A 24,787-nucleotide genomic window follows, 5' to 3' on the forward strand; every position below is an offset into this window, starting at 1 on the left:
AGATCCCATTTGTGTTTCTGAGACTAATAAAAAAAAAACACTTGAGAGAAATGTGTATACAAGAGGTTACTACACAGAAAAACAAAAAAGAACGCTACTCATCTGGAGCCTGCTGAACATTACTGGAAGCTATATTTGGGAAACTTTAGATCAGAGTATCAAGACTCTCTGTGGTCAAAAAACGTAAGCATCATAACCATGATAAAACAACAACAAAAAACAACATATAAGTAATTCAGCAACAGAGTCGTTTTAACAGAAGCTATATCATATATTAAACAATGCCTGACCTTAATCCTTTTGAAATGCTGTGGCAAAATCTGAAACAGACTGTTCAAGCAAGACATCCCAAAAATATAAAACAGCTAAAACTGTTTTGACGTGAAGCCCCTTTTTTTCAAGAAAGAACACATTTGCAACATAGGACAAAGGAAGGCCACGAAAAAAGGTAAATACAGCATTTCAAAAAGTTATGTGGCAGGATAACTAAATGGTATGGTAACTATATTAAATAAAATAAAATACCAACCTTCTTTGTCAAATCCAGAGTAGATAGAAATAGAGAAAATTGAATAAAAAGAAAAATATAAGAGAGAAAGACAGGAAAGATAGGAACGTACATCATTGATCGCTATTAACGTATGGTATATGTGAACTCACCATCAAAGGTCTATAAAGAAGACGGGTGAATAGTGACACACTGTACAACTAAAATAACACTGCAAAGTGGTGTTAAATGTCTGACATGAAAGAATGTAGCCATATTTCAAAGCTGGGTTTTAAAAAATGTCTTATAAGTGTGAAAATCCCAATGCATCAAGATGATGGACTATGTTTGAATATACACCTCCAGTTGATTGCCATATGCTACTGTAAACAACTCCATTTTCATTATGATAAAAAAAAGCAAACAATGCACTCCTTTAAATAGTTTTTTTTTTTGCCATCTTATATGCTAATATAACACCCCATTATAGAATGGAGGGAGTCAGTTGATCTCCAACACCAAGGTACAGGTTCCATTGGTTAGAGTTGCACCTTTTTTAAATCAATTAACCTAAATAAGCTGTTTAATAAAGGTAAGGCAATGTAATATGTTTTCATATAAGATTGTTTGAATTACTATGAGTTAGAATTACATTTTCGTTTACATTTTTTTGTAGGAGCCATTCTTGCAGAAATCCCAATATTTATATTATATGCTATGAATAGATTTTCCATCATTTTAGTTACAATTAAATATTCATAAAGTAATAGATCACATACATTAAAAGATTGTCAAAAGGTCTTCTAGGACCTATGTATAAAAATATACACAACACTAGTGTATAGTTAAGATTTTTCTGAGACAAAGAAAAAAAAAAGAATAATAACATATTTCCATTGTGCCTTTTTTTTTTATCTTTCTCCCTTTTACATCATTATCCCTGAAAATAAGATTGAATATAATGATGGTAATTTTACATTTTGATTAATGCACCAATAATTTGAACTAGCTTTCAATGGCTTTGTTAAATTACAAAAAAATCTGTAAAGCTTTACTGAGCCTGAATAACTAAAAAAAAAAAATCAGTATCAGATGATGCCAAATTGGATAAAAGATGGACACATTTTCTGAAAACCAGCCTCATTTAAAACTTCTCTTGTTTTCTGAAATAATGTGTTATCCAAGAGGAAAAAAAGCCCAAACACTCTTTATATGTTCCTGACATAAACAAATCAATCATACCGGCAGCCAAACGTAAAATCAACATGCTATATACAATTTGTTTTTTTAATGCTTTGTGTAAGAAGCCCAAGTTAGAGGTTTCTACCCAACAAAATATGTTGTTAAGAAATATATTTCAGCCAGTATGATATGGCACACCATGCAAAAACACTGCTTTTATCACACCCATGCAAATTTTAGGCATATGAATATTGTAACTATAATCATTCTATACTATATATATATATATTTTTATCCTACCCTTAAAACTATACAAAATTGTTAAATACTAGAGTTTTTGGTATTATCACATACTAGGGGTACTATCTTAGTTGTCAGTATTTTAGTATGATTTCCAGAGACGCTAAGTTAGTGTAGCCCAACTATCTAGATGTGGAGATGTCTCAGAAAGGCCATCAACCACTAGATTCTCCTCTGATGGCAGAACTGATTGGTGAATAGGTCAAATTGGGGAAATCTTATCCTCTCTGATGAATCACGATTCTCTGAATCTCTTAAATGTGCGTCACCTGCATGGATTCATGAAATCATAAAGTTAGACTTCTTAATTGCATGACGATTTGTAAAAAAAGAAGGATGAACAGATATTCTAATTTGCCCCTTCACTAGTATAGGGATTAATTTACTCATCTATTTTTTTTTATTAGAATTTATTTATAAAATCCTGTGTTGCATTTTCAAGCAGGTGAAAAAAAGTTGATAAAAAACCTGTAGAAAAAGAGGATTATTAAACATAACTAATACAACTTTACTGCAAAGAGCCAAACCTTTAGAATCTCGGAGTGGCCCTGGAAATTAGGGTGACCAAAAGACTACACATTGTTCCAGGGTTTACCTGTCATGTTCCAAATAAGTTACATTCAATCACACAGGCCATTAGTACAAAGATCAGTACTCGCATATGCCACCCCGTATAAGACGGCCTATCTTACCTTTACACTAGTTCAAGTCCTTCACAGATCTACAACTGAAACAGCTATTACCGTATCGTACATGAGCAAACATAAATGCAAAACGAAACACAAGTTCTCCTACAGGTAAAGTTAAAGTGGTTGTAAAGCCCACTTTTCAACTTGTACCTACAGTACAGTTAAGCCTATAATAAAGCTTACCTGTAGGTACAGTAAATATCTCTTTTACTTGCACTGTTTAGGAGATAATCACACTGCGGTGATGTAAATGGCGTATGCATTCTGAAGGGCTAGCATACCATGCCTTCCCTTCAGAGCTCTGTGTCAGGGCCATGTCTCCCATGCAGATGAGTGGGAGTGACGTCACCACAGAATGGACATTCATAAAGCCGGAGCCTATGAACTGGGAAGGAAGACTGGGTGAAGATTGAAGACCTATTAGAAATGACATTGTGCCACTGAAGGGCTTAATTCTACTAGCATACTAGCACATTATGCCATTGCCTTTTAAATGTCCAAGTTTACTACCACTTTAAGTCATAATAAAAATCGAAAGCGATGACTGGAATTGTGAGCTGTCCTATGCTCTCCTTTAATTTTATTGTTTTTGAATCTGGCTTTCTGAGCTGCATGGCAAATAGGACTAACAGGCAACTGAGACAGCCAATGGGAAACTATGATAGCCAGTAGAGGCAAGGCAGGAATATCTCCACTGAATGATCAATGTTGTTGCGGTAGAGAAAACCTCTAAGACACCTACACCAAAAGGTAAAGAAACCAAACCTACAGGTTAAACAGTGGATCAAAAACCTATATCTGTGATAGGTTTTAAGTGAAGTGAAGTCATCATAAAATCAAAACACATGAAAGGAATTATGCGTTGTCCCATGATGCTCCTCTTTCTTTTTTTTGAGCTGCTAGGCAAGTGGGACTGCCAATAGGCAATTGACAAAACTTTGATAGCCAACAACAAAACAGTAAAGGCAAGGAAGTAATCTCTCCACTGATTGGTACTGTAAACCACTAAGAAACCTACACTCAAAGATAAAGAAAACAAAACTACAGGTTAAAGAGTGAATCAAAAACTTGTGTCTACTAGTGAAGCCATCATAGAAATGAAGTCATGAAATGAAATGTGAATTGTCCCACAATGTAGCTGCCCTTCTTTTTGTAACTTTGGGTCTGGATTTCTGAGCCACTAGGCAAATAAGACTACCAACAGGCAACTGGAACAGCCAATGGTCACCTATGATATCCAATCACAAAACAGTGGAAGCAAGGCAGTAATCTCGCCACTGAGTGATCAAAATTGTTGTGGTGGAGAAAACCTCTAAGGGCCCATACACACGATCTGACTTTTTAACAACAAACCTTCGATGGACCTGTTTAATCGGACAATCCGACCGTGGGTACTCTCCATCGGACAAACTTTTTAGCTTTTTCATCGGACAAATGTTTGCTGTGAGAACAGACAAACTTTCCGGCAACAAATGTCTGATGGAGCAAATCCGATCATGTGTACACAAGTCCATCGGACTAAAGTCCAAAGCACAAACACGCATTCTCAGAACCTATGCTAAAGATCAGACAACAATAACAGAAGTTGCCCAAAGGGTGGCGGTAAAGAGCAGAAAAACCATGTCATTTAGTGAAAGTTGGCTGAAAAAGTCCTGCCGTGTGTATGCAGAACAAGTTCACAGACAACCCCCTTTGGAACAAAATCCACGGAAAAGTCTGATGGAAGTCCGATCGTGTCTATGAGGCTTAAGACACCTACACTGAAAGAAAAAAAGAGGCAAAAACTACAGCTTAACCACTTCCCGACGACCGTACGACTATTTACGGCTGCAGGGTGGTTCTACTTCTCTGGGGCGCCGTCATTTGACGTTCGCCCCTTTCCGGCTCCCGAGCGTGCAGTGGGGAACTTCTGTGCTGGCTGTGTCCCTTGGACACAGCCAATCACAGATCGCCGTGAACGGCCAATCGGAGTGGCCGTTTGCTAGGCGGTCTGTGCGGCCAATGGGAGATGATCTCATATGTTTACATATGAGATCATTTCTCATTGCCGGCTCTCACAGACAGCGGTGCTGTCAGGGAGAGAGGAGACCGATCTGTGTCTCTTGTACATAGAGACACAGATCGGTCACCTCCCCCAGTCACCCCCCTTCCCCCACAGTTAGAAAACTAAGCAGTATACACATTTAACCCCTTCCTCACCCCCTAGTGTTAACCCCTTCCCTGCCAGTCACATTGTTACAGTAATTATTGCATATTTATAGCACTGCTGGCAGTATAAATGTGAATGGTGCCAAAAATGTGTCAAAAGTGTCCGACGTGTCCGCCATAATGTCGCAGTCGCAATAAAAATTGCAGATCGCCGCCATTACTAGTAAAAAAAAAATAATAAAAAATAATAATTCTGTCCCTTATTTTGTAGGCGCTATAACTTTTGCGCAAACCAGTCGCTTCAGTCTAGGCCGATACGTATTCTACACATTTTTAGTAAAAAAAAGTGTAGAATACGTATCGGCCTAGACTGAGGATAAAAAAAATAAAAAGTTGAGCTATTTATTATAGCAACAAGTAAAAAATTATTTATTTTTTCAAAATTGTCGCTCTATTTTTGTTTATAGCGCAAAAAATAAAAACCCGCAGAGGTGATTAAATACCACCAAAAGAAAGCTCTATTTGTGGGAAAAAAAGGACGTCAATTTTGTTTGGGAGCCACGTCGCACGACCGCGCAATTGTCAGTTAAAGCGACGCAGTGCCGAATCGCAAAAAGTCCTCTGGGCAGGAAGGGGGTTTAAGTGCCCAGTAAGGAAGTGGTTAAAATGTGGATCAAAAAGACGGAATAAAAAAGTTTACCTTAGAAAATATTTTCAATCACTAGCAAGTTGATTGCTATATTAAAATCAGAGATGCACCAAATCATCTAAAATGTTTATGATAATTTATAACTTTTTTTGGCAGACACATTTACAAATTAACGCAAAATGTTATAGAATGTGTGAAATTAGAAACTAAATAAAGCAAACTGAAAAAAGATTACCTGATGGATATGGCTGTTCCAGGAAATGTGCATAAACAGTTTGGTTAGTAGCTCCATACTTATTTTTAGCAACCAAGGTATAATTTCCATTGTAATAATGTGTAGGTTTATTAAATAATAGGCATCCTTCCAGAACATTGTCCTGCCCATAGTATTCTGTACGTATGAAATCCACCTGCCGCAAAGCCATTTTGTTATGATACCAGGTTAGTTCTGGACGTGGATTCCCTCGTACCACAAATTCTATACAATGCTCGAGACGCGATACCGGCTCCTTCAAACTCAGGATCCGTGGTGGGTCTGGTAATTCAAACAAGATAAAAATGTTCAGCTATGGATCATAGATTTGAAGTTACAGCTTTAGTAATATATAAGCACACACTGCCTGAGCACCGTAAATATACAAGCCAAGAATAACTAATAAATATATTTTTCTGTTCAAATTAAAGGGGTTGTAAAGGTACAATTTTTTTTCCCTAAATAGCTTCCTTTACCTTAGTGCAGTCCTCCTTCACTTACCTCATGCTTCCATTTTGCTTTTACATGTCCTTATTTCTTCTGAGAAATCCTCACTTCCTGTTCTTCTGTCTGTAACTCCACACAGTAATGCAAGGCTTTCTCCCTAGTGTGGGGTGTCGTGCTCGCCCCTTCCCTTGGACTACAGGAGAGTCAGGATGCTCTCTAAGTTGCAGATAGAGAAAGGAGCTGTGTGTTAGTGGGCGTCCTGACTCTCCTGTAGTCCAAGGGAGGGGGAGAGCATGACACTCCACACCAGGGAGAAAGCCTTGCATTACTGTGTGGAGTTACAGACAGAAGAACAGGAAGTGAGGATTTCTCAGAAGAAATAAGGACATTTAAAAGCAAAATGGAAGGATGAGGTAAGTGAAGGAGGACTACACTAAGGGAAAGGAAGCTATTTAGGAAAAAAAAGTGTACCTTTACAACCCCTTTAACATCTCACTAGTCTTTTGCTTCAGATACCCATAGAGAACTTTAGTCATAATTAATTCTAAACTCTTGGCAGAAAAAAAAACAAAAAACACTTATTCATGCAAGTATGTGTTTCCTAAAAATTAACTAAGACCAGCTGGTCCAAGCATCTGAATCTGATTTGAAATAAACCTCTTGCAATCCCTTTTACAGAAGAGCTCAGATCGGAAGAGGAAGAAGAAGCACAAAGAGCCAATAAAGAGCCAAGTACCTTATAATGGGCAAACCTCATTAAAGTATACACATCTTTTATCTTAATAAACCTTTTTAATACTGCTAGATCCTGCATTACTGAAAAATAGAAACTGATGGCACACTAGACTTCCACTGCTTAAAACAAATGAACAAATTTACCTTCCCTATATAACAGAGAAGAACAGTTGGCATCTTTTAATAGATGTATTTTGGGACTTGTCTTGCTACTTCCTTCTCCCCACATCACATCACCTCATCTTCACCCACTTTATGTTTCTTTTTTAATTCTCCCTTCTGACTTCCCCCTTGCCAATTTCACCCTCCCTTGCCCCACATCAATGCCCAATATACCCGCCACTACTACCATCCTATTAACCACCACATACACTTTTCCATTTCTAGTCTTGTTAATGGGCTCCACCATCACTTCATTAGAAAATAATGTATGTATAAACAGTAGATATAAAGTGACAATTGTACTAATATGGAATCGTATCTGTACAATATTTCAATGTATATTTGAAAATAAATAATGATTATTGATATATATATATATATATATATATATATATATATATATATATATATATACAGGGCTTTTTTTCAGGGGGAACTTGGGGGAACTCAGTCCCACCACCCCTGGCTCAGACCCTTTGGTGCCTGCTCACCACAATCACTTGTAAACAAAGAAGTCTTGTTTCTGTGTTTACAAGTGACAGCTTTGTAACCCCATGAACTCTGCACTCTGTATGCAATGCAATTCTGGTATTTAATGCCCCTTTAAGACCCTTCTACTGTTTGTGAAATCTGAACGGGTCGTGGTTGAGTTCCTGCACCTATTTTCTGAGAATAAAAGCTCTGTATATATATATATATATATATATAAGGAGTGGCTTGGTTTGACCCAGTACAATATTTCACCCCTGGGATGTGCCAAGTTCCCCCGTCTCCATGTACAATCTATTGTCAGACCTGTTTAAAATCTACCTCTCCGCTTGGTGCATGCTATTTGCCGTAGTGTGCATTTCTTTTTTGTCTTTAAAAAGGTATTGTTTTTTTTATACACTGGTGACTAATCAGAATAAAAACATTTTATTTAAAAAATAAAGTAAAAATATTGATATATATTTATATGTGTGTGCATATATATATAAATATATATATATATAATATTATATTGTCAAAAGTATTTGGACGTCCGCCTTTACATGCACATTAAATTTAATAAATTTAATGCCATCCCAGTCTTCGTCCATAGGGTTCAATATTGAGTTGGCCCACCCTTTGCGGCTATAACATCTTCAACCCTTCTGGGAAGGCTGTCCACAAGGTTTAGGAGTGTGTCTATGGGAATGTTTGACCATTCGTCCAAAAGAGAATTTGTGAGGTCAGGCACTGATGTTGGACGAAAGGGCCTGACTCACAGTCTCTGCTCTAATTCATCCCAAAGGTGTTCTGTCAGGTTGAAGCTGTAAAAGCTGCAAATGGTGGGCCAACTCAATATTGAACCCTACGGACTAAGACGCCAGTAGAGTTCTTGTGCGTGTAAAGGCAGGTGTCCCTATACCTTTGACAATATAGTGTATGTATGTATATATATATATATATATATATATATATATATATATATATATATATATATATATATATATATATATATATATATATATATATATATATATATATATATGTATATATACAGTATCTCACAAAAGTGAGTACACCCTCACATTTTTTAAAAATATTTTATTGTATTTTTTTTATATGACAACACTTAAGAAATTACACTTTGCTACAGTGTAAGCTCGCAGGAGCAGGGCTCCTCTAACCCTCTTGTTTTGAATTGCTCTGTTGGTGTGGTGTCTCCCTACATTGTAAAGCCCTTGCCAAACTGTTGGCGCTATGTAAATCCTGTATAATAATAATGTAAAGTAATGAGTGTACAGCTTGTATAACAGTGTACATTTGGTGTCCCCTCAAAATAACCGAACTCACAGCCATTAATTTCTATAACGCTGGAAACAAAAGTGAGTATACCCCTAAGTGAAAATGTCCAAATTGGGCAGAATTAGCCATTTTCCCTCCCCGGTGTCATGTGACTCGTTAGTGTTACACGGTCTCATCTGTAAATGGGGAGCAGGTGTGTTAAATTTGGTGTTATTTCTCTCACTCTCTCATACTGGTCACTGGGAGTTCAACATGGCACCTCATGGCAAAGAACTCTCTGGGGATCTGGAAAAAATAATTGCTTCTCTACATAAAGATGGCCTAGGCAAGTGATGACGAACCTTGGCACCCCAGATATTTTGGAACTACATTTCCTATGATGCTCATGCACTCTACAGTGTAGTTCCAAAACATCTGGGGTGCCAAGGTTCGCCATCACTGGTCTAGGCTATAAGAAGATTTCCAAGACCCCAAAACTGAGCTGCAGCACAGTGGCCAAGACCATACAGCGGTTTAACAGGACAGGTTCCACTCAGAACAGGCCTCGCCATGGTTGACCAAAGAAGTTGAGTGCATGTGTTCAGCGTCATATCCAGAGGTTGTCTTTGGGAAATAGACGTATGTGTGCTGCCAGCATTGCTGCAGAGGTTGAAGGGGTGGAGAGTCAGCCTGTCAGTACTCACTTTTGTTGCCAGCGGTTTAGACATTAATGGCTGTGTGTTGTGTTATTTTGAGTGGACAATAAATGTACACTGTTATACAAGCTGTACACTCACTACTTTAAATTGTAGAAAAGTGTCATGTATTCAGTGTTGTCACGTGAAAAGATATAATAAAATATTTTGAGGTGTGTGCTCTGTTTTGTGAGATAATGTATCACCTAGCATGATCCCTTTTTACCAAGTCTGAGAGCCTCCAAAAAACCAACACACATATGTAAATGTTATTGCCGTGACATTTTGCTTTTATGCAAATTGTAGCTATGTGAAAGTCCTGTACAGATATGTAGTAATTAACTAGATTTCTTATGAATGTGAAGGTACAGTACAGTGACCCAAAGCTTGAATAATAAAATACCTTCTCAGTGTGCTTCCTTTTAAAAAAAAGGTTCTAAAGGTTGGAAGGTAAAGAGCATGTCTGAGAAGATAGCTGTGCCTCCATCTTTCATTACCTACCCATTATGTTCAGTGAATGTGTTCATATGCAACTTGCTGAGATCAAAACACTTGATTTAACTATTAGTAATGGAGGCAATGCTAACTGCCTATGTGTAAAGGTCATTTGAACAATAAAGGACTAACTAAGAAACCTCTTTGATTAGCCTTATCCTGGTTTAAGACATAATTCAACCTTATTGCTTTCTATGCTTCCTCACTTTGTGATATACTGCGTAGAGAAACTGCTGACATTTTTTAAAGGACAGTAGCCCTTGGTCCAACTTACAATTGACAGTGAGTAATACAGTTGCGTTGGTCATCCCCACAACATTTTCTGCTATGCAGGTCAAGGCGTAGCCGTTGTCTTCTCCGGAGACATTCACTAGGGTCAGGTTAATAGAATGCACATTGGTCCAATTGACATTGGTCTGTAGCCAACACAAACATGCAAGGAAGGCGTTAAAAGAATTATGCAAGAAAGCCGTTAAATATTGAACAAAGCAAATGCAAAGAGATTGCTATGAAGCGATCGGCACAAAAGAACAAAAGCAGCTTTCATTATGACATCAAAGAAGATTTCAGCACAGAAAAGAGAATTCAATTCTACAAATGGCTTTTTTTGTACATAGTTATTTCCTTAACAATGTTAACTATATTTTTTATCTCTATAATTGCCAGAATAAAGTCCAATTTCCATATAAACAATGGTGGGGAATTTGTACAATTAGTAAAAAAATGTGTTTTGTGCGTAATAGCGTTACACTTTGCAATTGTGTAAGACATTATAGAGCTATTCAAATTGATAATTTCTTTAAAAAACAGAAAATACGCAGATTCTAAAATATAATAATTAGTGTTTAAGACATTATCTATAAAAGAGTAATACAAACAAAGCTGAACAATGTTATCTGCTCATGTAAAATTCTGTGTGTTGTAAAGTATGTAAAGTCTTTACAGACCTATCATTTCAAATTACTTAATAAGGAAAAAACTTCTGTCCATCAAGTGATATTTCAGTTATAGCTCTGATGAATGGGTCCTACCTAGGTATATTTCTGTACTTGCATGGATTTTTATGAAAAACAGAGAAAGAGCCTTAGGCCCGGTACACACGGTCGAACCAAACCGAGGAGACTGGCCCGTCGGACCGTTTTCATCGGTTTACCTCTGAAGTGGCCATACGGCCTGATATGTGTACACACCATCAGTCCAAAATCAGATCGGGTCAGAACGCGGCGACGTCAAACACACGACGTGCTGAATAAAATGAAGTTCAATGCTTCCAAGCATGCGTCGATTCTGAGCATGCGCGGGTTTTGAACCGATGCTTTTCTGTACTAACCATCGGTTTGGTCCGATGGGGCAGTGGTCCATCGGTTCGGTTTTGAAGCATGTTTAGAAATTTTGGACCGAAGGAAACCAGAGCGATAGCCTATACACACGGTCGGTTTGGTCCGCTGAAAATGAACTTCGGTTCATTCTCATCGGACCAAACCGACCTTGTGTACGGGGCCTTAGAAGGGTAAAAATGTTGGGAGAACCATGGCAGACCACAGGGAAAGCTTCAGTGGGACCGGATCATAGGTGTGCACAGCCTATTGCATGAGGGTGTGCACCCCAAAGCTTAAACACACATGAATGCCACCTGCTGTCACAGGAAGGAGGCTCTGGTGGTGGGAGACAGTTGAATGGGAGCATATTATGCTACACCCTAAATACAAGTATAATGTGTTCCTAAAGTTGAACCTAGCATTTTTAATATAATGGGGGCATTTACACTGGCCACTGGCCACTGGCATCCCCCAACCACCCACCTGGTGCCGCCCCCTGGATAATGCTTATTCACATGGGGTGATTAGGGTGTGTCCAGGCACACCCGTCACACCCTGTGTGCATGCCTATGGACCGGACACAGGGAAAATCTCAGCAGAGCAAAACACAGAGACCCTCAGTGTAAAAAAAAACAATGAGAGAACCTCTGAAGGGCAGAACACAGAGATAAGCTAATTAGGGAAGATTACAGGGAGAACCTCAGGATGTTGAAACATTGGGATAACTTAATTAGGGCAAAACACAGAGAGAACCTCAGCCGAGCAAAACACAGACAAAATCTCAGCAGGACAAAACATGGGAAGACCGTTAGGATGACGAAACACTGGGAGAATATCATTAGGACAACAGACTGAGAGAACCTCAGCAGGCAAAACACAAGGAGAACCTCAGCAGGGAGAACACAGAGGGAACCCCAGCAGGGCAGAACACTAGGAGAACAGTAGCAAAGCTGACCACTTAGAGAATCTCAACAGGGCGCCACTAAATAAAAAATGTCATACTTACCTCCACTGTGCAGCTCATTTTGAACAGAGTGGCCCCGAACAGCGTTTTCTGGGGTCCCCCGGCGGCTCTCTCGGCTCCTCCCTGCATCAGATAACCTCCTTTGGGAAGCGCTCTCCCAAGGGGACTATTCTGTCTATATAACTCACACAATAATACAGCATTTTAGAATATTTTGAGAGACTGACAGTGTGCGTGTCAAGTTATTTCAGAGTGATCTTCAGGCCTGCGGAGTACAAGGGTCACCCTGGTCAGGGTAGAGACAAGTCTATATACCCCTAGAAAGAGCAATCGCCAACAGTTACCTTATGGATGTGCAGCATTCGGCGTCCATAGCTACCGGCGCCCGCATAATTGGGTTTGATTGACAGCAGCAGGAGCCAATGGCTGCGCTGCTATCAATCTATCCAATCAAGATCTGACAACCCAGGGCAAAGATGCAGCGCATCCTCGTTGTGGGACATTCCAGGACTCAGGTAAGTAAAACGAGGGGCAGTAATTGTAATTGTCAGAGGGTTTACAATCCCTTTAAGCAGGACAAAACAATAGGAGAACCTCAATGGACAAAACACAGGTAGAACTTAAGAAGGACAAAACAATAGAAGAACATCAACATGGCAGACTACAGGGAAAGCCTTAGCAAGACAGAACACTGAGAAAACACAACCCGGGCAGAACACTGTGAGAATGTTAGCAGACTACAACACTGGTAGAACCTCAGCAGAGCTAAACACTAAAAGAACAAGCAGAAGCTCAGCTAGACATACGCTGTAAGGAATGATTACATCACAATCATTCTATGACTTGGAACCAACCAAACCAAAGGTATTAGGCAATTTTAATGTTAACAGATGTTAAAGCGGGGGTTCACCCTAAAAAAAAAAATTCTAACATTACATCCATCATACTAACGACATTTACAGTATGCAGGTCTTTTTTTTTTTGCCGTACATACCGTTATATTGTGATTTTCTCCCCGGCTTCCGGGTTCTGATTCCCGCGGGACTGGGTGTTCTTATCCCTGGGTTAGATGATGGACGTGTTGTGAAAAAGTTCCCATGTCGCACAAGGCGCGTCACCAGTTTTCTGTAAATAGCCGAGCTGCGAGTCGGCGCTATATGGCGCCTGCGCCCGCCGTGTAGAGCTGACTGCGCAGGCGCCATATATCGCCGACTCGCAGCTCGGCTATTTACGGAAAACTGGTGATGTGCCTTGTGCGACATGGGAACTTTTTCACAACACGTCAATTATCTAACCCAGGGATAGGAACGCCTAGTCCCGCGGGAATCAGAACCCGGAAGCCGGGGAGAAAATCACAATATAACAGTATGTACGGCAAAAAAAAAAAGACCTGCGTACTGTAAATGTCGTTAGTATGCTGGATGTAATGTTAGATTTTTTTTTTAAGGTGAACCCCCGCTTTAACTAAAGGGGCACAAATCTGCAAAATTGACATTGTTCTAAATAAATATCAGAACAAGCATTAAGCAGAAGGGAAAGCGCAAATGGAAACAGACAAGTGACAGGTTTAGACACAGAGATGTGACGTGCACTGAGTAATAGAGACAACAGAGGGCTTGGACAGACTTTACACTTGTACAGTATTGCTCAGAAGGAACAGATGCCACTCTAAGCCTTATGACCTTCTTCTGCACTTTTTCTAAAGGGGATCGACAAGGTTCCCACCCCTATAAAATATAAATGTGAGATTTTCAATTCAGTTCACTGCACAAGTGCACAGCTAAGCACCTCTAACAGCTAAATAAAATCTGTTAAAAGTTCTGACAAACTTTTTTTCACCAACTCAGTTTGTTCCACAAACTAAAATACTACAATGACATCCCACATTGTACACTCTTGTCACATATTATTAGGATTTTTATCTTATCACTATTATTTTATGTTATCATTGTAAATTGCTTCTGATTTTTTATGAAGCAGTGCAAAGAGCACCAAGGAAAACATTGGTAACTATTTTATAGGACCAGAATTCAGAAAATTTAATGAAATCGAATTGGGAGCTAAAGGTTCAGATAACTATATATTTGATGAATTCTGCTGAAACACCAGGAACCTGTTGGCGCTCTCTTGTCCATCATCCTTTGATCAAAAAAGCAAAGGAACCAGAGGGAAAATTGTTGTCTGTACCATGACTGCATCCGATGTTTTTGGTATTTTGGTAGCTGCCATACAATAGCCCAACAGTTGGATTCATCCATCTGTGCTATAAAGCAATTTGTTGATTTTTATTTTTTGCTCAGCCTTGCAGGCTGAATTTAAAAAAATGATCGGTGTATTCCCAGCCTTACAACAATTTGAACATCTGCAATAAAGTAGATGTAAACCCTTGGGTCTATAAACACATATTGTCAGTCATTATACATTCCTTAGTCATAAAAAATATTACCCAAAACATTTCAAAACACCTTTTTTGTTCAATAATTTGACCACAATATCCCCTCTTGCTTTCCAAGCTTTCAGCTGCTCTGCTGTCATTGTGACTCCTGCTAGGAGCCACTGTAATCAGACTCTTCAAAATCCATTTAGTTTGATACTTGAACCCTATAATGGTTGCACAGGCAGTCCAACTCCTCCAGGATGGCACATCAATACGTGTCATTGCCAGGTTTGCCATGTCTCCCAGCACAGCCTCAAGAGCATGGGGGAGATTCCAGGAGACAGGCAGTTAGGCCGCGTACACACGGTCGGTCCATCCGATGAGAACCAATGAAGCAGACTGAGTCCAACGCGGTGACGTAAAACACAACGACGTGCAGAGAAAAATGAAGTTCAATGCTTCTAAGCATGCGTCGACTTGATTCTGAGCATGCGCAGGTTTGGACCTTTTGCGTACTAACCATCGGTTTTGACCTATCGGTTAGGCGTCCATCGGTTGAATTTTAAAGCAAGTTCTAAATTTTTGGACTGAAGGATAACTGACCGATGGGGCCCACACACGGTTGGTTTGGACCGATGAAACTGAACTTCAGACCGTTTTCATCGGTTTTGTCCGATCATGTGTACAGGGCCTTACTCTAGAAGAGCTGGACAGAGCTGCAGAAGGTCATTAACCCATCAGCAGGACGGGTATCTGCTCCTTTGTGTAAAGAAGAACAGGATGAGCACTGCCAGAGCCCTACAAAATGACCTCCAGCAGGCCACTGGTGTGAATATCTCTGACCAAAAAATCAGAAACAGACTTCATGGGGGTGGCCTGAGGGCCCAACATCCTCTAGTGTGCTCTGTGCTCACTGCCAGACACTGTGGAGCTCAATTGGCATTTTCCATTAAACACCAGAATTGTCACGTCCGCCACTGGTGCTCCAGGCTTTTCACAGATGAGAGCAGGTTCACCCTGAGCATATGTGACAGACGTGAAAGGGTCTGGAGAAGCCGAAGAGAACTTTATGCTGCCTGTAACATCATTCAGCATGATTGGTTTGGTGGTGGGTCAGGGATGGTCTGGGGAGGCATACCCATGGAGGGACGCACAGACCTGTACAGGCTACACAATGGCACCCTGACTGCCATTAGGTATCGGTATGAAATCCTTGGACCCATTGTCAGACCCTACGCTGGTGCAGTGGGTCCCGGGTTCCTCCTGGCGCATGACAATGCCCGGCCTCATGTGGCGAGAGCATGCAGCCAGTTCCTGGAGGATAAAGAAATTTATACCATTGAATGGCCCCCACGCTCACCTGACCTAAATTCAAAACAACACCTCTGGGACATTATGTTTCGGTCCATCCGGTGCCACCAGGTTGCACCTTAGTCTGTTCAGGAGCTCAGTGATGCTCTGGTCCAGATCTGGGAGGAAATACCCCAGGACACCATCCGTCGTCTCATTAGGAGCATGCCCTGATGTTGTCAGGCATGCATACAAGCACTTGGGGGCCATACAAACTACTGAGGACCATTTTGAGTTGTTGCAATTAATTTTCAGCAAAATGGACTAGCTTGCTGCATATTTTTTCACTTTGATTTTCGGGGTGTCTTTGAATTCAGCCCTCTGTAGGTGGATAATTTTCATTTCCATCAAATGGTGTGCCATCCTTTCATTCCTAACACATTACCCAGTCCATATCAGAATAAATATCCAGCATGAGATTTTTGCCCATTGAGATCTGATATGTTTTCAATGTTTTTTGAGCAGTGTATTTTAAAACATTTATTCTAAATTATATACTGTATACATAATGCTTGAGTACGTTCTATTCATGCAAAATATACAGATAATATGCTAAGAAATGCAAATTGGAAGACCTTTAAGTCATGACTCTCACCTGATGTGTGTTAATTGAATGTAGGTTCGTAACAGTCCAATCCACATCTGGTAAGGGTGACCCAGACCCATTACAGGTGACCACAGCATTGTCCCCTTCATGGACCACCAAACTGCTGTGACTGACGCTGATCTCGGGGACATCTGCACACAAAGAAAACAGATCACTGCATTACTTGACCTCCTAATAAAAAATATGATCTTCCAGGGAGTTCACTAGTTCAGCTGTGTAAAGTATACCCACGAAAATCTGATTACTTTGAGATATGGTTTCATTTTATCCTCCAAAATGTTTTTTAAGTAGCCCATCTGCTCCTATCTTAATTCCCCATGGACAATTTAGTGATTATATTGCACTCCCCTAATAGTCACCATTTTTAATCTTGAAACCTTTGCTGATATGAGCTGGAACAAAATAAAAAAAACTAGTCACAATAATGTCATCAACATTCGTAATTGCCCTGGGTTTGTAATCCAGAAGATGCTACAAGGAATACATTAATAGAAAAGCCTTCCATCTGCAGCTTACGGAGCGACAGAAACGCTACTTGAAAATAGAGGAGCCTCTTTAGGTTTTACATTTTTTAGCAAACAAAACGAAGGAACCTTAAACAGTGGCGCTAAGCTGATTATATTGATCACATATTCCCCGGCACCTGTTGGCAGGCTGTTAAAAATGGAGCTGTGAGTGGCAGTGAGAATTATTTATCTCGATAACGTAAGTTAATCCTCTGGGAAGACAAGAAGGCTGGAATATATTCAAATGCTCAATGCCACCAGAAGCTGTGATAACATAATTCAAGTCAGTGCTTTACCTGCATACTCAACAGGACATGCTTTGTTATCTTATAAAAAACATAGTTCAGGTGAAAGACACAGAAGATAAGAGAGCGCTGATCTCATTTTTCTACAGTACTTTGGGATTTTCCTGGTGTCTAGAGCTTGAAAAAGACACGTTTGTCACCATTACTTTCAATGTATATGTAAATGTTTTTTTTTTTTTTTCTGTTTCGGATAGAGTAGGGAAGATTAAAGCAAGCCATAGATAATGCATATTCTGATAAATCACTCATTTCCTCCATCAACACTTATTGTTAATCCCTACCGCATTGCTATTGTGTTCTGCCAACGAGAAGCCAGCCTTGCTGGCACAACACAATGACTACTGCTGGCGGCTATAGCTGCCAGCAGTAATCACATGCAAGAAATCTGACAGGTTGGTTGTACTGAAGTCGATCAATGGATCGACTTCAGTACAACTAATAAAAAGTGACCCTCATGAGTGAGACTTTAATGGCAACAGGGTTATGTGTAAAAATATACCACTCAAAATGGTGTTATGTATTATAAAAATAACAAAAGCTTTATTAGTGACAAGAAAACATTCAAGATAAAAGCATTGAACCACGTAGACACAAGGGCTATTCATAGTTTATGTTAGACATACAATATTCCCATCAAATGTGGGTCACAGCTTGAGACAGTTACCAAAATGTAGATACCCAACGTGTTTCAAGAACGATATATCTCTGCTCTTATTCAGAGGTATATATATATATACACCACAGAAAGGAATTATACTCTATTACAATGTGGTATGGTATACTGTCAGAATAGCCATAATAAAACAATGTAAAAAACGTAAAACACATCCTTGAATGAATGGGAGAAAATGGGGAGAGTCGGCCAAGAACCTACGGGGGTTGCAAAAAAAAGCCACAAAACAGACCACAACTTTGTAAAATATATAAATATTGTGCGAGCTGGTCACATAGTAGGTACATATACAGAAGCCACAAAAATTAGCAGAGAGAGGGAGAGCCTCCGATGATCTTTTCTGTATACAAAGTCAATGGATGGTCGATGGTCATAGGACTGCAGTACAACCAGCCTGCACATAGATGGATCCAATCTCATCCGGTCCCCAGCTGAAACAGCCAAGATTTGATTAATCTTTGGCCAGCTTTAGACTGTGTCCCCTCTGGGAGGATTACCCTATTTTATTCCTAGCGACCATGGTTACCAAGAAAATAATCCATAAATAGTTGTCACTTGAGCAAGAGGTGAAGGAAATTCCCCCAATGGGAACTTCTGTGACGACTCCCTGAGATAGGAATTTTGACCACTTTGAAGATATTACCTCTCATTTCCTGTTGTGTCCCCAGGACAGGAAGTAAATAAAATATTTCAAGCAGAATAAAGGAAGCAAAAATTAACCTGATAAAGGTTTTAAACCTTCCCTACTATCAAGCACTCCAGAAGAGTGTCCATTCAGTCAATATGCTCAGATGCAGGCACAGTCCACTTTAACGTTAAGTAGAATTCTGTGATAAAACGAATTAATCTTAAAAATGTGCACTTCCCCTTCCTAACTCTCAGGCCTCGTACACACGGCCGAGGAACTCGACGTGCCAAACACATCGAGTTCCTCGGCCAGTTCAGCCCTGAAGCCGCCGAGGAGCTCGGCGGGACGAGAGCTCCCATAGAACAACGAGGAAATAGAGAACATGTTCTCTATTTCCTCGTCGAGCTCCTCGTCGGCTTCCTCGGCCGAAAGTGTACATACGACCAGTTTCCTCGGCAGAATTCAGCCAGAAACTCGGTCGGAAGCTGAATTCTGCCGAGGAAACTGGTCGTGTGTACGGGGCCTTATGCTGTATAACCGTGTAAGAAACATTACCTATTTTTATCCCACTCCAGGTCACAAGATCAAGCTCCCCTGTGATCAGTCAGCAGGGATGAGGAGAGAGCTCTGACAATGGATGGGCAATAGGAAACTATGGGTGGTGTTATTGCTCCAAGCTGTACCAGCTGTTGTCGAGCATTCTCTCTTCTTCCTTGCACCCATTGCCGGCTAACACAAGAGATTTGATTTACTAAAGGCAAATAGACTGTAAGTGCAGTTGCCCCAGGACTTAGTAAATGAGGTAAAGCTTCACTTTGCAATGAATACCCAATCACGTGCAAGTAAAATATAAAAAAAACAAAATTTTTCCTTGCACATGATTGGATGATGGAAGTCAGAAGAGCTTCTGCTCAATTACTAAACTCTGCAGCAACTGCACTTGCAGAGTGCCACTGCGCTTTGCAAAGTGCACAGTCTATTTGCCTTCAGCAAATCAACCCCCATGGGGTCACGTGACCAGGCAAGAGAAGGCTGAAAATAGGTAACACATTTTTCTTACAAAGGTTAATCAGCAAATGTGTGAAGAAGGGAGAAGGGAGCATTTTTAAGACTACATGTTGTTTACTGCTATCTGGGGCTTCATTAAAGAGATTTTCTCTTACTTTGTATCCCAGTGACAGACAGATTTCACCAAGGAGGAAGTTAGGGAAAATCTACAACGGGGACACAGACAGCAATACAAATCTGCCAAGGGCCCAAACTTTTTGGACAGCTTTGTGAAGGGTCACCAGAGTCCCTACTGGAAGATCTACCTTTATATCTTGACAGTGACAATTGTACATGTTTTCATTCCCATTTCCCAATGACTTTATGTCTTGATGGCAATAGTTACCTGGGCATATAGATACGTTGAATCCACCTAGTGGAGCAACAGACAGGAATAAAATTTGACAATTCTAATGCTTGTCTACTTTATCCAATTTTTTTTTTTGTTGGCTATTCATACACTTCAGCCGTTCCTCAATCTATCCAAAGCTAAAACAAACTGCTGTCTCTAGATACACTTTGGGGTTTATTTACTAAAAGTGGAGCATGCAAAATCTGGTGGAGCTCTGCATAGAAACCAATCCATTTCCATTTTTTTTGTCAAAGTTTAAAGTTGTAAAGGCAGAAGGTTTTTTATCTTAATGTATTCTGTGCATTAAGATAAAAAGCCTTCTATGTGCAGCAGCCCCCCTTGGCCCACCCTAATACTTACCTGAGGCCCATCTCTATCCAGCGATGTTCACAAGTCCTTCAGCCATCCCGGACTCTCCCTCCTGATTCACTGAGACACAGCAGCTGTGCCATTGGCTCCCGATGATGTCAATCAAAATCAGTTAGACAAACAGGAGAAAGGGGGTGGGGCCGAATGGCAGCTCCATGTCTGAATAGACACACAGAGCTCGGGTGCCCCATAGCAAGCTAGGAGCAGTGAAGAGGGACCCAAGAAGAAAAAGATCCAGGCTGCCATGTGCAAGTCAACTGCAACAAAGCAGGTAAGTATAAGGCCTCGTACACACGACCGAGTTTCTCGGCAAAAACCAGCAAGAAACTTGCTGTTTTTTTTTTGCCGAGGAAACCGGTCGTGTGTACATTTTTCGACGAGGAAACTGTCGAGGAACTCGACGAGCCAAAAAGAGAGCATGTTCTCTTTTTCCTCGATGGGAATGGAGAAAATTGGCACGTCGAGTTCCTCGACAGCCTAACAAGGAACTCGACGAGCAAAACGATGTGTTTCGCCCGTCGAGATCCTCGGTCATGTGTACTAGGCCTGACATGCTTGTTATTTTTATTTTATTTTTTGAAACAAGACTTTACAATTACTTTAATTGAACAAGCTGAAGTTAGAAGCTGATTGGCTACCATACACAGATGCACCAGATTTTGCACTCTCCGGTTTTAGTAAATGTGTTGTTCATTTTCTATGATGTGGTGTATAGAATAACTGAAAAACTTTTTTTCTTTTTTGATAAATTCTTTTACAAAGACAGAAAACTGACATTTCCCACATATTAGTTGTCCATTTTAGGTGGACTTACACTTTAAACCTGCCTGTAAAAAACAAACACTTACCACAATGTGAGATATTCATACTATGTAGGGGGATAAACCGACCCTCCCTGTTCATACACTGAAGTGACTGACGTCCTAAATTTGCTTCATTCTTAGAATGACCAATTTGAATCCAACGAATGTCACAGCTGCAGTTGAAACGGTTGTTTTCTAATTTCCTGAAATAGGAATAAAGCGGACTTAAAACTCACCCTTTAAGATACATGGATTGCCAGTATTAACAAATAACATTAATAATCTCATTATTAATTTGGTATCTCAAAAATACTGCTGTTCCCCCAACTCCACCTGTATACCTGGGTGTATCTAAACCCAAAAACAAAAACAGAATACAATGTAGCTTATTAGTCCTTAGATGTGGTGGCTGTATTATATATTTATTTATTTATTTATTACATCTCTTTCATATGATTCTATCATTGAAACACTTTCTGTTACAATACTCACACAACCCTTTTGTATCAAGACAATATGTCTTGAAGATTATTGTAAGGCTTTAAATACACATTAAAGCGGAACTTCACCTAAAAAGGGAAGTTCCCATCCCCCTACCCCCTACCCCCCAACATTTATGTTTTTTTTTTTTTCTGGGAATGGGTACCTAGTTTTGACTGATACCTGCTTTCGATTTACGCTGGGGTTACCTAGGCCCCAGGGGGCTACAGGTCCATTGTCAAAGCACAGCTAGTATCCCACATCCAAGATTCCAAGATGATGGCCTTGGAGTGCCAAAGACCAGTGAAGAACCGACCTGGGTGAGGACAGCCTGGATCCCTGGACTGGTAAGTACATGTTTATTAATAGTCAACAGCTACAGTATTTGTAGCTGTTGACTTAAAAAAAAATGTTTTCCAGACTGAAGATCCCCTTTTACATCAGCTGAGATAAGCAGATCAAGAAGGCTTCTCCCATGTATACAGGTAATTACAGATTTGCAAAGAAACAAGGTTTTCGTTAACTGAACACACCTTTATAAAATTAAAGTTACACTTCAGACACATCTCTAAACACACAGTTCAGATACTCAATGGGAGTTATTTAAAGATGCTAAAGGATTTGTATTTCTGTCCATCCATCCCTATCATTTTTACAGTTCCACCAGACAATAGCGCAAGGTTGGTGATTTGACTTTTCTCTATTGCAGTTACACAATAAAGCACAGGGTTACCCCCCTGTCCACCACCTGGGAAGTAGAGTATTAGAAGAATGAGAACACCACACTAGATACAGGCATACCCCACTTTTAAGTACACAATGGGGTTTATTTACTAAAGCTGGAAAGCGCAAAATCAGGGCATAGAAACAAATGAGCTTCCAGGCTGGGGTTAGAAGGTCATTGGTGTCTATGCAGAAGTGAGCCTGATTTTTCACTTTCTAGCTTTAGTAAATAAACCCAATTGTGTACTTAAAAGTGGGGTATGCCTGTATACAATCCAGATATATAATCCATAAAGGGTTTAATCGACATATGAGCAATTGTAAAACTCTGACATTAACAAACATCATCAATAGGCATGATGGAAATTGTAGTCTCTGAACAACTGGAGGGCCACAGTTTGGAGACCCCTACTCTAGAGGAACCATAGTTTAGAAACCCTGGTATGGGAGATTACAGAACACTTAAGTCATATTCAGGTACCTGCACCAGCTGCATTTAAAAAAAAAAAAATATATATATATATAGAGGATTTTGTTTTCATCTACCTTGAGTTTAGCTTTAAGCCAAGTTATTTTTAACTTCTTGATATAGACAATACATAGACGCCTCCCTGTCTCCCACAAAGCAATATTCTGTGCATAGTTGATTTTCTCAAGGCCCTAGCAGTGCTGTCATGTGGGGAACAAGGGAGTAAAATAGTTTGCCTCTCCCCCATGTCCCTTACCCTTCCTCTACTTTTCCTTTTTCTCGGCTATTCCCCTTTACCCTCCTCTTTACTTCTCCCCTCTCTGAGAAACTCTTCTTTCCCCTATCTCATCTCTGAATCCACATCTTGCACTTTCATAATTCCCACCCTCGAATACTCAGCCAGTTCCCCTTAAAAGCTTAAAGCGGTGGTTCCCCCTTAAAAACAACTTTTTTTTATTCCACTGCCCCCCCACATTCCATCACGATTAAGGCTCTTATTATTTTTTTCCTGCTGTACATACCTTAGTACAGCATATTCACCCGTGCATCCGGGTTGCGAGTCCCGCGGGAGTGGGCGTTCCTCACATGATGTTGATTGACGTTTTGCCCAAAAACGAGCTCTCCCCCGTCGCGTAAGCCGCGTCATGATTGGCGAAAGGAGCCAAACGGCGATGCGCATGCGCAGTATAGCGCCGACTCGCCGTTCGGCTCCTTTCGCCAACCGTGACGCGGCTTACGCGACAGGGGGAGCTCGTTTTTGGGCAAAACGTCAATCAACAGCATGTGAGGAACGCCCACTCCCGCGGGACTCGCAACCCGGATGCACGGGTGAATATGCTGTACTAAGGTATGTACAGCAGGAAAAAAATAATAAGAGCCTTAATCGTGATGGAATGTGGGGGGGCAGTGGAATAAAAAAAAGTTGTTTTTAAGGGGGAACCACCGCTTTAACTATAAAATGTAGGCAGTGAAAGTGCTGGCCAAATACACTGCTAGACAAATCACTTCCTCTACATATTGATTATTATAAACCTTGCCAACTCCAACCCTAAACCTAGAATCTTGGGCATAGACTTAATCTGGCTTTATAATATTGATGATACGCTTACTATAAAGAGTAATATTCTATACTAATTTGCCGAAATTCCAGCCATGGTTCCAATTATATTTTGTTACTGCATTAAAAGATACCACATATACAGTATCAGACCAGTTGCTCTACTGTTACTAGGAGAAAATCCCTTATGTGATTCCTGGTCAATTGTAAACCTGACGACTTAAATGACGTATAACGCATAATACTATTTAATTTTTTTATAATATTTTTATAAATTTTCCAATTACAAGATAGGAAACACGTTGCCTTATCACAATAACATATGTGAAGAAACTAATAACAATGGTTAAAGTCAATTATGCCAGTATGAGCGTTATATAGACATGAATAAATATGGGTTAAATCACAGCAGCAGAAATTGGTACATTTTTTATGATTGTGCAATGTTTTGGATTAATGTTCATGGCTTCCAAGCGTTGGTGAATTTGGTGTAAAGGGCCGTACACACGATCGGATCTTCCGACAGGTATTGTGTGATGGCAAGCTGTTGTCAGAAAATCCGACTGTTTCTATGCTCCATTGGACAAATGTTGGATAGCATGCTTTAAAATTTTCCGACAACAAATGTGTGTTGTCGGATTATCTGATCGTGTGTCATTCGGACAAAACTCCAAAGTACAAGCACGCATACTCCAAAGCAATGCTAGCCATAACACAACATTAGCAGAAGATGCCCAAAGGGTGGCGCGAAAGAGCTGAAAAAAACA

General features: G+C 40.1%; 1 protein-coding gene across 10 annotated transcripts in view; it reads right to left on the reverse strand.

The window, feature by feature from the left end:
* Positions 1-24,787, reverse strand: part of NTRK3 (neurotrophic receptor tyrosine kinase 3) — a 936,199-nt gene that overhangs the window by 461,931 nt on the left and 449,481 nt on the right. For 7 of the 10 annotated variants that reach the window (XM_040342395.1, XM_040342396.1, XM_040342394.1 and 4 more), the window contains exons 5-8: positions 21,337-21,494; positions 16,597-16,739; positions 10,266-10,407; positions 5,691-5,990 (exon numbers count right to left, since the gene is read on the reverse strand). In XM_040342395.1, coding sequence (XP_040198329.1) covers positions 5,691-5,990; positions 10,266-10,407; positions 16,597-16,739; positions 21,337-21,494 — 743 coding nt within the window. Of the gene's footprint in view, positions 1-529; positions 533-5,690; positions 5,991-10,265; positions 10,408-16,596; positions 16,740-21,336; positions 21,495-24,787 lie in introns of all 10 variants that reach the window. The other 3 variants (XM_040342391.1, XM_040342386.1, XM_040342390.1) reach the window with 1 other exon arrangement.

Source organism: Rana temporaria, chromosome 3 (assembly GCF_905171775.1).
Source record: "Rana temporaria chromosome 3, aRanTem1.1, whole genome shotgun sequence".
NCBI classification, from domain to species: domain Eukaryota; kingdom Metazoa; phylum Chordata; class Amphibia; order Anura; family Ranidae; genus Rana; species Rana temporaria.